A 13,897-nucleotide genomic window follows, 5' to 3' on the forward strand; every position below is an offset into this window, starting at 1 on the left:
AAAAATAACTGGATGTGGTAGTGTGTGTCAGTTATCCCTGTGGATTTGGAGGCTGAGGCAGAAGGATCTCTTGAGTCCAGAAGTTCGAGGCTGCAGTGAGCAAGATTGTGCGACTGTACTCCAGCTTGGTAAACAGAACAAGACTTTGTCTTTAAAAGAAAAAGAAAAGAGTTACAAAGAATATTAGGGTTTTATGTTTATGAGCTTAGAGTTTGCTCTGTTGGTTTCGTGTTTCTGAGGAGTCTGCTCTACCAGTGGAAAACTATGATCAAAGTCAGTGATAAAGTCTAACAATACATTGCTTTTTACAAATAGCCACTGTGTCTCAGGAATGGGATTTAACAAGGGGCAGTACCTGTCACTGGATACAGAGGTGGATGAAGAAAATGCTCTGTCCCCAGAAGCATGCTATGAGTGCAAAATCAACGGCTATTCTAAGAAAGACAGCAGGCAGAAGAGAAGTGCTCATGAACCTGATCCCACTGCTGTGAGTAAATCTAACTTTGTGTCACCACAGTATTTTATCCACATGGATCTTGTATACGGTGCAGTTCATGTAGTTTTTAGCCTCACTGAAGTAAATCGTATCTTGAATTTAATGCATAAATTAATGGAGCCAGTATGGAAAATACAAGTAAATTAAATGTACCTGTGCAACAATCCTGTATGATCTACACATGTACCCCAGAACCTAAAGTACAATTTAAAAAAAAAAAAGATTGAATTATTAGATCAAAACACAAAGCTTGTGAGAAAAGACTTTAAGATTCACAGTTTCAGAGCATTTTCTTTTGTTGTAGTTTTTGATGTATGCTGCAGGCTACGTTCATTGAGGAAATAGTTATTCTGACATGATTCAAAAAATGAAATAATTTTGAATTTGTTCAGTTCTGTTTTATATTTGTATAGCACACAAGGCTGATTTTAATTTTGACCAGGGAAGCCAACTAAGTCTCATATTCTGTGATTTATTTATAAGACAGTTGTTCCTGCATTAAAAACTTTTGTCTTCCAAATCACTTGAATTCTGTAAGGAACTGAAGTTGGAAATTGCCTTCCACTGATATTTCCCTTCCCTAATGGCATTTGAACGGTGTTTAAAGGGGTGGGCCATAGACTACTTGGTTTTGAATGTAATTCCCTGGCCTTCCCCATCTGTTACCTCTGTTACATAGGGTGGGCTTATTTAACTTCTCTCAACCTCAGTTTTTTCACCTGTAAATGGGAATGATAATGCTTACCTCTGAAGGCTGATGGAAGGGTTAACTGAATTGAAACCCGTGAACTGATGGAACAAAGTCTGGCATATATATCACACATGTTCAGTTCCTTTCAGTGATTAATATCTAGTATCTAGAGATCTTGAAGATTTTCCCAAAGATCAGAGACAGCATGAGGTCATCACTCTCCACTCTCTGCCATTAATATGGCTGAGAAATTACCACACCAAGAAATCTAATCAACAACTAGCTGGCTGTGTGAATTGGACAACTTGCTTCAGTTTTATGGGCCTCAAAAACTTTGTCTATATGATCTGACTTCTCTAGCCAAGAAGTTTATCATGCTATTTTATAATAAAAAATAAACCAGTGTCACATTTACCTTAAGTAGACTAAGATATCCAGCTGATGTTTAAGTATGGCAGTTGAGATACTCATCAAGTTCCCAAAGCTGCAAATCCAGAAGTTCTGCTTATAAACTTTCCTGCTGGGGTACCAGGACATAATTCTGCCTGAACACTGATGGGCACTTCTGGGTCACCATTGCCAAATTCTTACTTAGCAGGTGCCCAATCAAAGCATTGTGGTTTTTATCCTATCTTATTTAAATATCATTTGTACCCCTCCCAACCCTTTGAGCAAAAGTCAAGTTTGCTTTATCTAAGCCCTGCCTCACTGCCTTTTACCAAAGATGTTGGTTCAAACTGGAGCCCTGAGAACTCCACAGATCACTGTGTGTACCTCTGATAGCTCCCAGTAAACTCACTCACCATTCACAGACCTTACAAATCAAAGCCCAGCCTTCAGACAGAAGATTCCCCTGGGCGCAGTCCCTGCTGATGCTCAACAGCAGCACTTCTTTTTGACTTGAGAAAAAAAAGTAAAAAGAAAAGCAATCATTACCTAAATTTTCTTTTTTTAAAATTATTAATAAGCACAATATTTTATAAACATCCAAAAAAAACTTGAAACGTGAACACTCTGTAGGCTCAGTCCTGTAACCTTAATTACCACGTTAAGGCTGAGTGAGAAGTCATAAAGATTTATGGGGCATTCTCTATGAAATTGGCCTTTTCTCTCAACTGACAAAAATGTACAATAGCCTCTTTCACCACCGCTGCTGGTAAGGAGAGTGCAGAAATGGGGAGTGAGAAGCCACAGCCTGTCCTTGTGACCAAAGCTCCTGTAGCTGATTTCTTTCTCGTCCTCTGCTTGTGCTATAGAAGCTTGTTCCAAATCATTTCCTGCTTGTCCTCCAGGTTGAACAGATCAGCCTAGACAGTGTTGACATGGACAGCCCCGTCAACATGAAGTTCAACCTCTCCGGCCTTGGCTCTAAGGAACACATCCTGAAACTAAGGCCCGCCATCCAGCCCCTCAACAACCACATCCGTTATGTCATCTCTCAAGGGAATCATGATGGCCTCTTCCGCATCAACCAAAGGCATGGGACCAGCTACTTGCACACGGCCAGGAAGAAGCTCATGCCCGGCACATACACACTGGAAATCACTAGCATCCCTCTCTACAAGAGGAAGGAGCTTGAGAAACTGTTAGAGAGCTATGAGGATGACTACCTCCTAGGGGAGCTTGGGGAGGCTCTCAGAATGATGCTGCAGATTCAGCTGTATTAACCCTTTACAGACTTGGGCCCAGGCTCAAATCCTAGCACAGCCATCCTGCAGAAACATTTGAAAAGTCAAGGACTAATTTTAAAGAGGGAAAAAAAGTAATAACTTTTGTTGCTTTCCTCCCTGTCTCAGACTTTGAATGTTGACCCTCACAGGGAGGGATAATTTAGACTCTGGTATGGCCAAAGATTTGAGCACAAAGGCAACCGTGGTTACTGTATTTTTTATATAACTTCATTTTAAAATATATTAAAGAAAACCTAAATGTTCAAAATATCAGCATATGGCACTAAATGCACAAAAATAATGTGAGCTTTTTTTTTTTTCCTGTTAGCAGTCTGTAACACTTTGGGTATTTTGCTATAGTTGCTAATTAAAAAAAATATAGATGTTTATTTATTTTTAATGCAGTAATATATGGATAAATGAACAAACTATGTAAACAAAAAGGGAAACTCACTTGTTTTTCTTTAGATTTATAAATTTGAGCTATTTCTTTTAGAGGTGCTTTTTAAAAATCCAGTAGATACAAGAGATGTTTCCTTTGGTTTTCTGACAGTCATCTAGCTGATACACACCTGATGATTTTAAAGAAAGCCTCACAGAGCTGAATGGGCAGTGTAATCAGTAATTTAAAAGACACAAATGTCATTAGATCCTTTATAAAGTAGATCGAAGCCAAAGCAGCTCCTATGACAACATTACACATCACCAGACACACCAGGCAACAGAAGATGAAGCACAACCACTGTAGCAAAATACCTTGACTGCTTGTGAGACCATTAGCATTGCAGGCCAAACTGTACTGTATTTCCTTCTCATAACCTCAAGGAACCACATGTGCTACCCACAACACCTCATTCTTACCCAGGGTGCACTGCATACTTGTGGTGCTGTAGGCAGCTGAAGAACCGCCATCCCTTTGAAAGGGAACACCTGGCGTTCTGTAGTGTTTGGTGCTGTCTTAGATAGTGGTGCATTTATTATGTTCAAGTTATTTCAGGATTGCCATATGTGCAAACAAATCATGCAGTGCAGCCAAGGAATATATGTTGTTGTTGTCGTTTTAAACCTCCCCTTTTTTTTTTTTAGAATTTTCATTAATACTGTAGTTATACACCATATGCCTCGTTTTATCATAGCCTATTGTGTATGAAAGATGTTTGTACAACGAATTGATGTTTAGTTTGCTTTAGTCATTTAAAAAGATATTGTACCAGGATGTGCTAATAAGAGTACATATCCATTATTATTCTCAACCCAAGAACCTGTTCCCTGGACCAGTGACCAAACCTCTTATGTGAAATGGCCAAAGCACACACAGACTCCCGGTTGCTCCTCTCAAACCTGTGCTGACCAAAGATTAGTAACCAGGAATACCCAGTGTTTCGAGGTTTTATTGTTTTGTTTCTTTTTTTAATAACTAAAAAAAAAAAAAAAAAGGAACAGTGTAAATTTGTAATCAAGTGTTCGTGAGGAAAAACTCATGGTTTTTGGTTTTGTTTGTTTTTGTAGGTCTGTGTATCAAATATGACACTTTCCTTGCAATAAAGCTTATTTTGGGGTAGTTTTCTGGCTGAGAATTTTATAAAACTACAACCCCTCTTATATTTGTGGGAGGGGCTGGGGGCTTTGCCTGTGGGAACCTGTATTGAAGTAACAGACAGAGAGCGAGACACACAGGAAAATAAAGGAGTGCTGGCAGATCTGTAAAGCAAGTAAACATATATTCAACTGATGATTACAATTTGAAGTTACATTCAAATAGAAGGACATAATCAAGGCAGTCGGTCATTCACTTCTGAATAAGTTCTAAGTTTCCTGGGACCCATCATTCTAGAAACTTCAAAGAATTTCTTCATTTTATGCTAAGGCCTCCTAAAGTATTCATGAGGAAGTGAGTGACACATTCTTTTAGAGTCTTACTTCTCTAAGGTAGAAACTTCCTGAACCCAAGTTTTTAAGCAAAGGCATATCCTAGGCCAAATGGCATCTTCAAAAATAATCCAAAGCTTCTCTCTTAAAATGCTATACACTTTATTCAGTGGAGAAGTGGATAGATTTAACAAAGTGTTCAACATGAACTTCCTTTTGATACACTGCTGAAACAGGCACAGAAATGTTTCTAAGACTTTTAGAGATTAATTTGATACACAGTTTAAGAATTTATGTGCTTAAATTTTTTATCCAAGAAATAAGTAAACAAGGAAGTACTATGACTGATCTTAATGCTGTTCTTTGCCAATCAGAAATTAGCTGCATGCAGTAAGAAAAGTATTTGTGTCAAGGCATCCTTTAAAATTAACGTGTATTTTCCGTTTCACCTGGCATCTATTATTGGTACAGCATGAGCATTGTAATATGAAATTTACCTGGAACCAAATTTGACTCTAGCCTTGAATGTTGAGCAACATTTAGTTTACCTTTAACTTGCTCTTAAAGAAGTTTGAGAACGCACATCTTTAGGTGCTTTACATAGAAGCTAAAAAATGATTAGGGGTTTACAGACAAGAATGAAGTAGAAGGAAATGACCATTTCAAGACACTCCTTCCAGGAGGAAATGTCTCAGGTACCTCTGGTAGCTCTGTTGCCAGTTCTTTTGCTGTGAACATTGACACAATTATGATGAATTTATGTCTTTCTCATAACGAACTGCTAAAGACATTTTCTGCACTGTTTTGTCATTCCCGTCAATGTCTCGTTTTCCCCAGAAACTACCTTGGCTAAGTTATAGAAAACCTTGCAGAAGAGTAAAGTCTGATGTAAGCCCAGACACATACAACAAATCCAGTGGGCACATGCATTAGTTAATAAACAATAATTTGGTTGTTAGCTGACATGAACTCTTTTTCTACTTGCATTTAAATTTGGAGTTTTGAAAAATTTAGCTCTGTTTAGTACCTTTTGCTTTTGCTACTTACTTGTAGTAGATAAAAGTTTAATATTTTTGCCCGTGAGCATTAATAAAATTCAGGGACAACACTTAGGGTTACACTAAATTCAAACATCTGCCTTTTTCCATTATCTAGGAATGCCAAACAGGATAATTTAAAGTCATTCTCTTTAAATTCTCTAGGATTTTATTTTGCATTAATTGCCTTCCTGGTTCACAGAATAAACATGTGGGGTTGAGGATGGAGAATACAGCAAAAATTACAGAGCATCAGTCTACTGGAGTCCTACAAACCTTTAGGGAAACAAGGTACTTCATATACTAAATTGAAGCATGTGAATTTGCTGTTATTTGGCCATGTTTAACCTACAAAATGGCAATTGTATGTGGTTCAATTTAATAGTTCAGAAATATTCATGTTCCTCAAGAATAGACTGGAAATTTGAATATATCCTTTCTCTTCAAAAGACAGCAACCCATTCACTCCTTTCTACACCATTGTTGGCTCATTTGTACTCCTAATTTACAATGGTCCACAAGAAAATGCGCATGATTTACCCAAACAACCACTTTCTTTCAAGCTCCAAAACACTGGAAAGAGTCTAAATCACACACCTTTGGGACCTCATTGGGATTACTGGAAGCCATTTAAAGACAAAGACAAGTCCATTGGAAATAGAGCACAATGTTTTGTGTTTTTTTGTTTTTGTTTTGCTTTTATAAAGTAAAGGAAAAACTTTAGGAACTTTTAGTTCCTGAGAGAGAAGAAAAGATGGAGATTCATTGCCACCCCACAGGAAGTAAGGATGTCAACCATGTCTGCAATCTCATTCCAGCCTGACTATTGGTTCCATATTTTTTTTTTAAGCACTCTTCCTTTCTCAAATAGATACAAAGCCATGGTTTTCTTGATTAATAAGAAGTACATGCTTCTGATCCTGTCTCCTTTAAAATTATTTCAGCATACAGAGCAGTGAAGTCCTAAAATATAATGTGAAGAAAGTTCTCTGAAAAAGATTTGAAGAAAAGAGGCTTTATCAGTGAACAATTTCAAACTGGGGCGATACCATTTCAGTGTAAGACAAACATGTGTTCCAGAAAACAAAGAGAAGATTCAGATTTTATAGTGAAAGTTTCTCTCCAGATTCCCAATCAGATTTACGCAAAACAAAGTATTCAAATTGCTTAGTTCTGACTGGTTGACACAGTTGAGTCCTGATTTGTCAATATAGCTGAGCCCTGATTGGTGGGAACAGCTGAGCTCTGATTGGTTGGTTTCCAATCCCCAAAACAGAAGCCTCTGTCACAAAATTCTTTCAAAGGGTTGATGGGGGCAGAGTTTCTGGCCACAGGTTATCTTGGCACCTACAAGGTATCCTGTCTCTGTCAAATGTTTTGCTAAGCTAAATTAAATGATGGGTGTTCCTTAAATGTCTAGATCATTTCCAGGCAAGATATAATTCCCTATATGTCCTGGCTGACAGAAAGCATGAATTCCTCATGACTAACTGAGATGAGTTAAAATAGAACCAGGCAACTGTGGCTGGGTGAAGGAGTGATCATGTACTTTGTGTTTTTAGAAAGTTGTAAGTGTATCACAGGACCTCCTTGTCTACAGTCAAGCCAAACTAGTTCTTTTGTAGGTGCCAAGATAAACTGTGGAAAATTTTCTAAGTGGTCTGCACCCCTAGGGAACCTTTAGAAGTCCTGGTGTGGCCATCAGTGTTTATTGTCTCCACATTACTCTGCCCTTAACAGAATTGTGGGCGACAGCCCTGAAAGGTCAAGCTACAAATGCAACGGGAGCCCTCCCATCTATAGACCCCACAAGAAACCAACCAATAAGGAATCTATGGGCACCTGATCATCCCTTTGAGATGATTCAGTGTTGCAGAATGTCAGCTCTAGAAAGGCCTTTTTTAGCGTGCCAGCACGATGGCTTATGCCTGTAATCCCAGCACTTTGGGAGGCCAAGGCGGTTGTATCACTTGAGGCCAGGCGTTCAAGACCACCCTGGACAACATGGTGAAATCCCATCTTTACTCAAAATACAAAAAAATTAGCCAGGCATGGTGGTGGGCAGCTGTAATCCCAGCTACTTAGGAGGCTGAGGCAAGAGCATCACTTGAACCTGGGAAGCAGAGGTTGCAGTGAGCTGAGCTCACACCACTGCACTTCACCCTGGGCGACTCCATCTCAAAAAAAAAAAACGAAAGGCTTTTAGAAATCCAATCCTGTTTATAAGTTTAACTTTATAAGTGGGGAAACTAAGGCCCAGAGTTGTAACATGGTTCATTGCAAAGCTAGTTTCTATCGAGGTGAGACGAGAACCCTGGTTGCCTAGTTGCAGTCTGGTGCTATTCATATTTCCCCTACATGGTAAACCTATTTGGATCTCTTTTAAACTCTAAGACATAGGCCAGTTCCCATGGTTTTGGCTCATCTTGAATCCAAAGATATTTTCCAAGCACGATTCAGGCACTGCTTTTTGTTTTGTCTCTCCCACTGTCTGTGTAACTGCTTCCCAATCTCTTATAAACCGGAGATTTGTGTATGCACTGAAATGCCAAGATAGTGGCTGCTACATAGTAGGCCCCACCCCAATCCTGTACTTCTGTAAATACACGTTACAGCCCTGGCTCTCAAAGGGTTAAATGTTTTATTTAAACCATACCTTCAAAACTTTAAAAACACATACACATTTGTTTTACTAAGAATGCTTAAGGAAAGTACACTAGTTGCTTGTGTTGCTTAATTGTCATTTTTTTTCCTTCCCTGAGAGCCTAAAAAAGATATTGCTAGATTAAGTTGGCTTACTTTCGAAATAGCCAAGAACCAACAGCTCCCATTGGTCACCCCCATTAGGGCTGCAGATTAAATGTCAGGATATAGTATAGACATTTGCCAAAAGAAAACAGGAAAATGCTTTACATGATTTTTAGAGCAAGCTATAGGGAAAGTGAATAGCCTTTGCTAGACAACTACTGCTACATGTGTGAGTTCCATTAATGAAACAATGGTAGAAGCTGTGAATGGCCAGTTTAAAAATATGTCAAAACAGCAGCCTTTTAGACTGCGTAAGCTGCCTGGGTTTCTGCCCTAAGGCCACCGCTTCCTCCCACCCTACCTGACCTCAGCTTCCCTACACTGATGGAACCTGCTCCTGTAGGGGTGGATTTAGAGCCTCAGGCCTGTGCATCTGTGATCTTCAGGCCTAAAGCAGGGTCCTAAGACCCATGACTGTGTACTAGAACCTGGGACCTCACCCTGTTATAAACCTGTGTCTTAGTCATTGCGGTAAACCTCACAGAGCCAAGGCCAGAAAAGAATGAATGAATGAAGGGAGGGAGAGGATTCTCTTTATGGACCAGCACAGGAAATTAGACCTTGTCCAAGTAGTGGGTGATATCATAGTTATGATTTTATTGGAAACCCTGAGAACATATTTCTGGAGATCATCCTGGAGGTATCTTCCCTTCTAAAGAGGACTTTCTTGATTTATTCAGTTTTCTCCACCTTTCTAGAGAGCCCCATAGGTCTCACCCAGGGTGAGAGGAGATTGAAGAGGCTGTTGAAGCGAGCTGACTGCAATCTTGACTTGTTCCATGAAGGACAAAGGTCCATGCTGCTTCTGTAGAGTTCTGGGTTTAGGAAGTGGTACAGTAATTTCTCTTCCAAGAACATTGCACAGTTCTTATTTCTGGAACAACTTGATTAAATGAGTATTTGTTGGATATCTATTGCCCAGGCCTGAAATGATTTTCCCTCCAAAACCTTACAAATCATTCAAATAAACAAGATAATCACATGTTATAAGATGGTGTGTGCTTAAGGGCCATAGTGGATGTCTCAGACAAATGGCCTGGACTCTTGGAAAAGGGAGTGGTCAGTGAAATGCAGAGTGATGGGAGATTTCTTGGAAATGCTGGGACCTGAGCTGGACCTCATTCTTGTAGCATGAGGCAGTTCGGGATCCGTGGCAGAGAATAAGGAATTTCCCGAAAGATAGAATAGCATAAACAAAACGTTGTAATGTGAATGGCATATTGGAACACTAAGAAGAGTTAAATCCGCGGGCCTGCTGGGTGCAGTGGCTCACACCTGTAATCCCAGCACTTTGGGAGGCCAAAGTGGGTGGGTCACTTGAGGCCAGGAGTTCCAGACCAGACCGGCCAACATAGCAAAACACATCTCTTATAAAAATTTAAAAATTAGCCAGGCATGATGGCACATGCCTATAATTCCAGCTACTCAGAAGGCTGAGGCAGGAGAATCACTTGAACCTGGGAGGCAGAGTTTGCAATAAGCCAAGATCATACCACTGCGTTCCAGACTGGACAACAGAGCCAGGTCCTGTCTCAAAACACAAAGCAAAACAAAACAAAACCCATGGGCCTTAACTGATGGTACCATGAAGGAAAAAGATGATTAGGACCGGTGGGGCCAGCAGGTATGAAGGACACTGAAGGACATCCTAAGCCATTTAGACTTTATCTTGTAGTCCATAGCTAATGAGGAATCATTGGTGTATGATTGAGAATTAAGAAAACACCATCTAGAAACAAGGCCTGGCAACTTCCCACATCTAGAAATACAAAAGGAGAACTGTCACAACTTCTGAGAGAAAGGGAAAGTAAAGAAGTAGCAGGAAAACCAGAAGACAGGGGTGGCGTCAAGAATGCCTAGATAAAAAGGAGTATTAGTCTGTTCTCTCATTGCTATAAAGAAATACCTGAGACTGAATAATTTGTAAAGAAAAGAGTTTTAATTGGTTTACGGTTCTGCAGGCTGTATAGGAAGCATAGCAGCTCCTGAGGAGGTCTCAGGAAACTTTCAATCACAGCGGAAGGGATAGCAAGCATGTGTTACATGACCAGAGCAGGAGGAAGAGAGAGAGGAGGGGAGGTGCCACACCCTTTTTTTTTTTTTTTTTTTTTGATACAGAGTCTCTCTCTGTTGCCCAGGCTGGAGTACAGTGATGCAATCTTGGCTCACTGCAACCTCCGTCTCCCAGGTTCAAGCGATCCTCCTGCCTCAGCCTCCCTTGCAAGCTGGGACTACAGGTGCACACCACCAGGCCCAGCAAATTTTTGTATTTTTAGTAGAAACATAGCTTCACCATGTTGACCAGGCCAGACACTTTTAAATAACCAGAGCCCCTAAAACCTCTATCACAGGAACAGCATGGAGGGGATGGTGCTGAACCATTAGAAACCACCCCCATGATCCAGTCACCTCCCACCAGGCCCTGCCTCCAGCACTGGGACTACATTTCAGCATGAGATTAGGGTAGGGACACAGATCCAAACCATATAAAAAAGTATTTGAGAAAAGTATCTTGAAAATGTTTGGCTAGTAAAATGAAATCTTCTCCCTTCCCAGCCATATCTATTTCTCACACCCCCCAATCTTCCACTCTTCACTTTAGTCACTGTGTGGCAAGCAATGACAGAACAGTCTACATGATTCTTGCCCATAAATTAAATGAAAGGTAGCATGGCAGGGTGAGAAAAGTGGGTAGCCTTTGGGTCAAAAAAAAAAAGGGTTTCTATCCTGGATGCTACTCAATTGTTGTGTGGTATTAGTCAAGTTACATTAAGTTTTAAATATTTTTTTAACAACATACCACCAGTTTTGTTTTGGGTAACTACTAACCACCATTACATAAAGTCATACTAGGACGTAAGAGCTTCCGCTTTCCTGGGTTGGATTTCTCTATCCCTGGAATTTGAATTGTGAGCAGAATAATACAAGACAGATAACAGATCTTGCAATCATCAAGCAGCACCCTAATCAAACTCGGAGTCAGTTCTTGCAATCTAGACCCCAGGGCCCATTCCATCTTCTTTCTAAGCCTGATTTTTCAGTTTGCACAAAATTATCTGAGTCATCCCATATCCTTGCAATCAGTTACTTTTATTGTCAGAATAAGTTTTTGCTTACATCCAAAAAAACTCTAATCAATATCTATCCTACATTAGGATTATTTTGAGGTTTAGAAATATAGAATACTCCAACCACAGGGCCTAGAATGTAGCATCATACAATAGACTGTTAGCTTCTGTGTTGATGTCAAGAAGCCCTGAATTTTCCCAGTCTTTTCTCCTGTGTCCCCTGTTACTGTGAATAACTAACCCAGGCTGGCGCTACAGTTCACAGTAATTTTCTCACCTTTATTTATTATTTCTTGCACCCTCCCCAACTCTAGTTTGGGAAGGATGGAGTTAGATAGGGCTGCAATGGACTTAGTGCCAGGAGAAGTAAACTGAGGCCTGGCCTCATTGTTCCTGGAGCGCCACGCTGGAGAAAGGTGGCCTGTTCTGCCAGGGAGCTAGCTCTTTGCATTTCACAAAGGTCCTAGTAAAATAGCAAAGAGAGGAGCAATCACTTGTGAACCCTAAGGATTATGCCCAGCAGTCCCAAGAAGGGTCAAAGTCTCCCAGTTAAGTAGGAGAGAGATAAATCAAATGCTGCAGCTTTATGTCAGCCACTTTAATCATTTAGGTTTCTTTCCATGCTGTCATCCTTTGCTCTTCTTGCAATATTCTGCTAAACTGTTCCATGGGCTGATTGAGCACATGCATGTGAAGCTTTATGTAGAATAAATAATTACACAAGACATTTTTGGAAGAATAAATGCATTTGGCCTGAGAAAACCAATTCACATCTTAAAGAGCCAGCTTCTCCAAATGCCAGTTCTGTCAGCTATTTCTCCAGTTCTGTCAACTATTTCTCCTGCAACCTGGCGGTGTAATTCTTCACCCTTGTCTCCTTGGCCACACTACACACAAATGGTTTTCAGAGTAGGGGAAAAAATGCTTTCCGGTGTCTGTTTTAAATTTGTTTTTATCTACTTTATTGTCTAACTTTGTCCTCATATTTGTTTTACAGCTAAAACAAAACAGAGGAAAGATATCAACCATGTACCCAAAAGTTTATACAAGTTTCTTTTTGCTGTTGATAATAAAAGCAATTCTGTTTTATAGCATAGATCCTGTCCACAAACTACAAACATCCACTTCCCTCACTTCCTCAAGTGTCTTTTGAGGGCTGATGAGGGGATAGCCAGCAACATTGTGAGGGTCCCTCGGGGCCCATCTAATCAGAGGCATTTCTATGCAGTCTATCTGTGGGACCACAGAGGCTGTGAGGAATCTAATCTCCCACTTACTCTTTGAAAGAGGGAACTGAAAACACACTTTGATCAGAGAGAGCCAGGATGCGGAGATGTTTTCCTTAGCCCAGTCCTGACTCCATCCGTTAGCTGCTACCTTCAAAGCCCTAAAACAAGTCATGCCTTCTCCTGTAACATACATACCTGAATATGAGACAACCTCAAGTATTTTCCAAACTGAGACTATTAAAAAGAGAGAGAAAGTGAGTTTGGGGCCAAACTGAAACTCTAAGTTTGATAAGTTGTATAAAATAACTTTTTACTTTCCATGTATCAATGCAATTACACACCTATTCGACAATTACATCATATCTATAATAATATATTTATTTAAAATGTTTTTATTTTTCTATATTCATATTTTATAAGCTAATTTGATTTAAATTCCTTGCATGCATCTTTGATTGATGTATGTTCTGTACTTTTTAAACTATTTAACACACAGATTTCCAAACATGCTATCTCTACTGTCTGCTAAATTGCTTGATATACAGCACTTCTCTAGTAAGGCTGGACAGCCATTTTTTTCCCAGGCTACAAGTGCTCATCTGCATAGCATTAGGACAGTTGGTTATTCTCATTCATCCTATAGATTCAAGAGCTTCACAAAGAAACCGCTCACTATATTGGCTTTTTAAAATGATTATTAAAGAGCTTCTATAAAAGATGTCTGAGACTTGCAAATTTGATATTGTACTGTGGGAATAATTACTAAATCTGAAGTAAATTTATTTGCTTTAAAACAAAAACAGATGAGGCCTTTAAAATTCAAAGTTACCATTCATTGAGGTCATCTCAGGATTTGTATCTTCTCCCAGACTGCATTTTATTCACAATGAAGTTATTGAGTGAAAACCCCATAAAATAAGGGACTTGTAAAATTAACACATAAACCAACATCCTGCAATATATGCTTGATCAAATACAGTCAGTATCATAAACTTAACATTTATATACATTAACAGGTAAACCAAAGAA

The 13,897-nt window shown here is 39.6% G+C and overlaps 1 protein-coding gene across 3 annotated transcripts in view; it reads left to right on the plus strand.

Moving 5' to 3' along the window:
• FBN2 (fibrillin 2) overlaps positions 1-4,420 on the plus strand; it is a 263,141-nt gene extending 258,721 nt beyond the window's left edge. For 2 of the 3 annotated variants that reach the window (XM_032262361.1, XM_032262432.1), the window contains 2 exons: positions 316-487; positions 2,480-3,226. In XM_032262361.1, coding sequence (XP_032118252.1) covers positions 316-487; positions 2,480-2,854 — 547 coding nt within the window. In that variant the 3' untranslated portion in view covers positions 2,855-3,226. Of the gene's footprint in view, positions 1-315; positions 488-2,479 lie in introns of all 3 variants that reach the window. The other variant, XM_032262277.1, reaches the window with a different exon arrangement.
• The last annotated feature ends 9,477 nt before the right edge of the window (positions 4,421-13,897 follow it).

Source organism: Sapajus apella, unplaced genomic scaffold (assembly GCF_009761245.1).
Source record: "Sapajus apella isolate SASKATOON/1434 unplaced genomic scaffold, GSC_monkey_1.0 scaffold1, whole genome shotgun sequence".
In the NCBI taxonomy this organism is placed as follows: domain Eukaryota; kingdom Metazoa; phylum Chordata; class Mammalia; order Primates; family Cebidae; genus Sapajus; species Sapajus apella.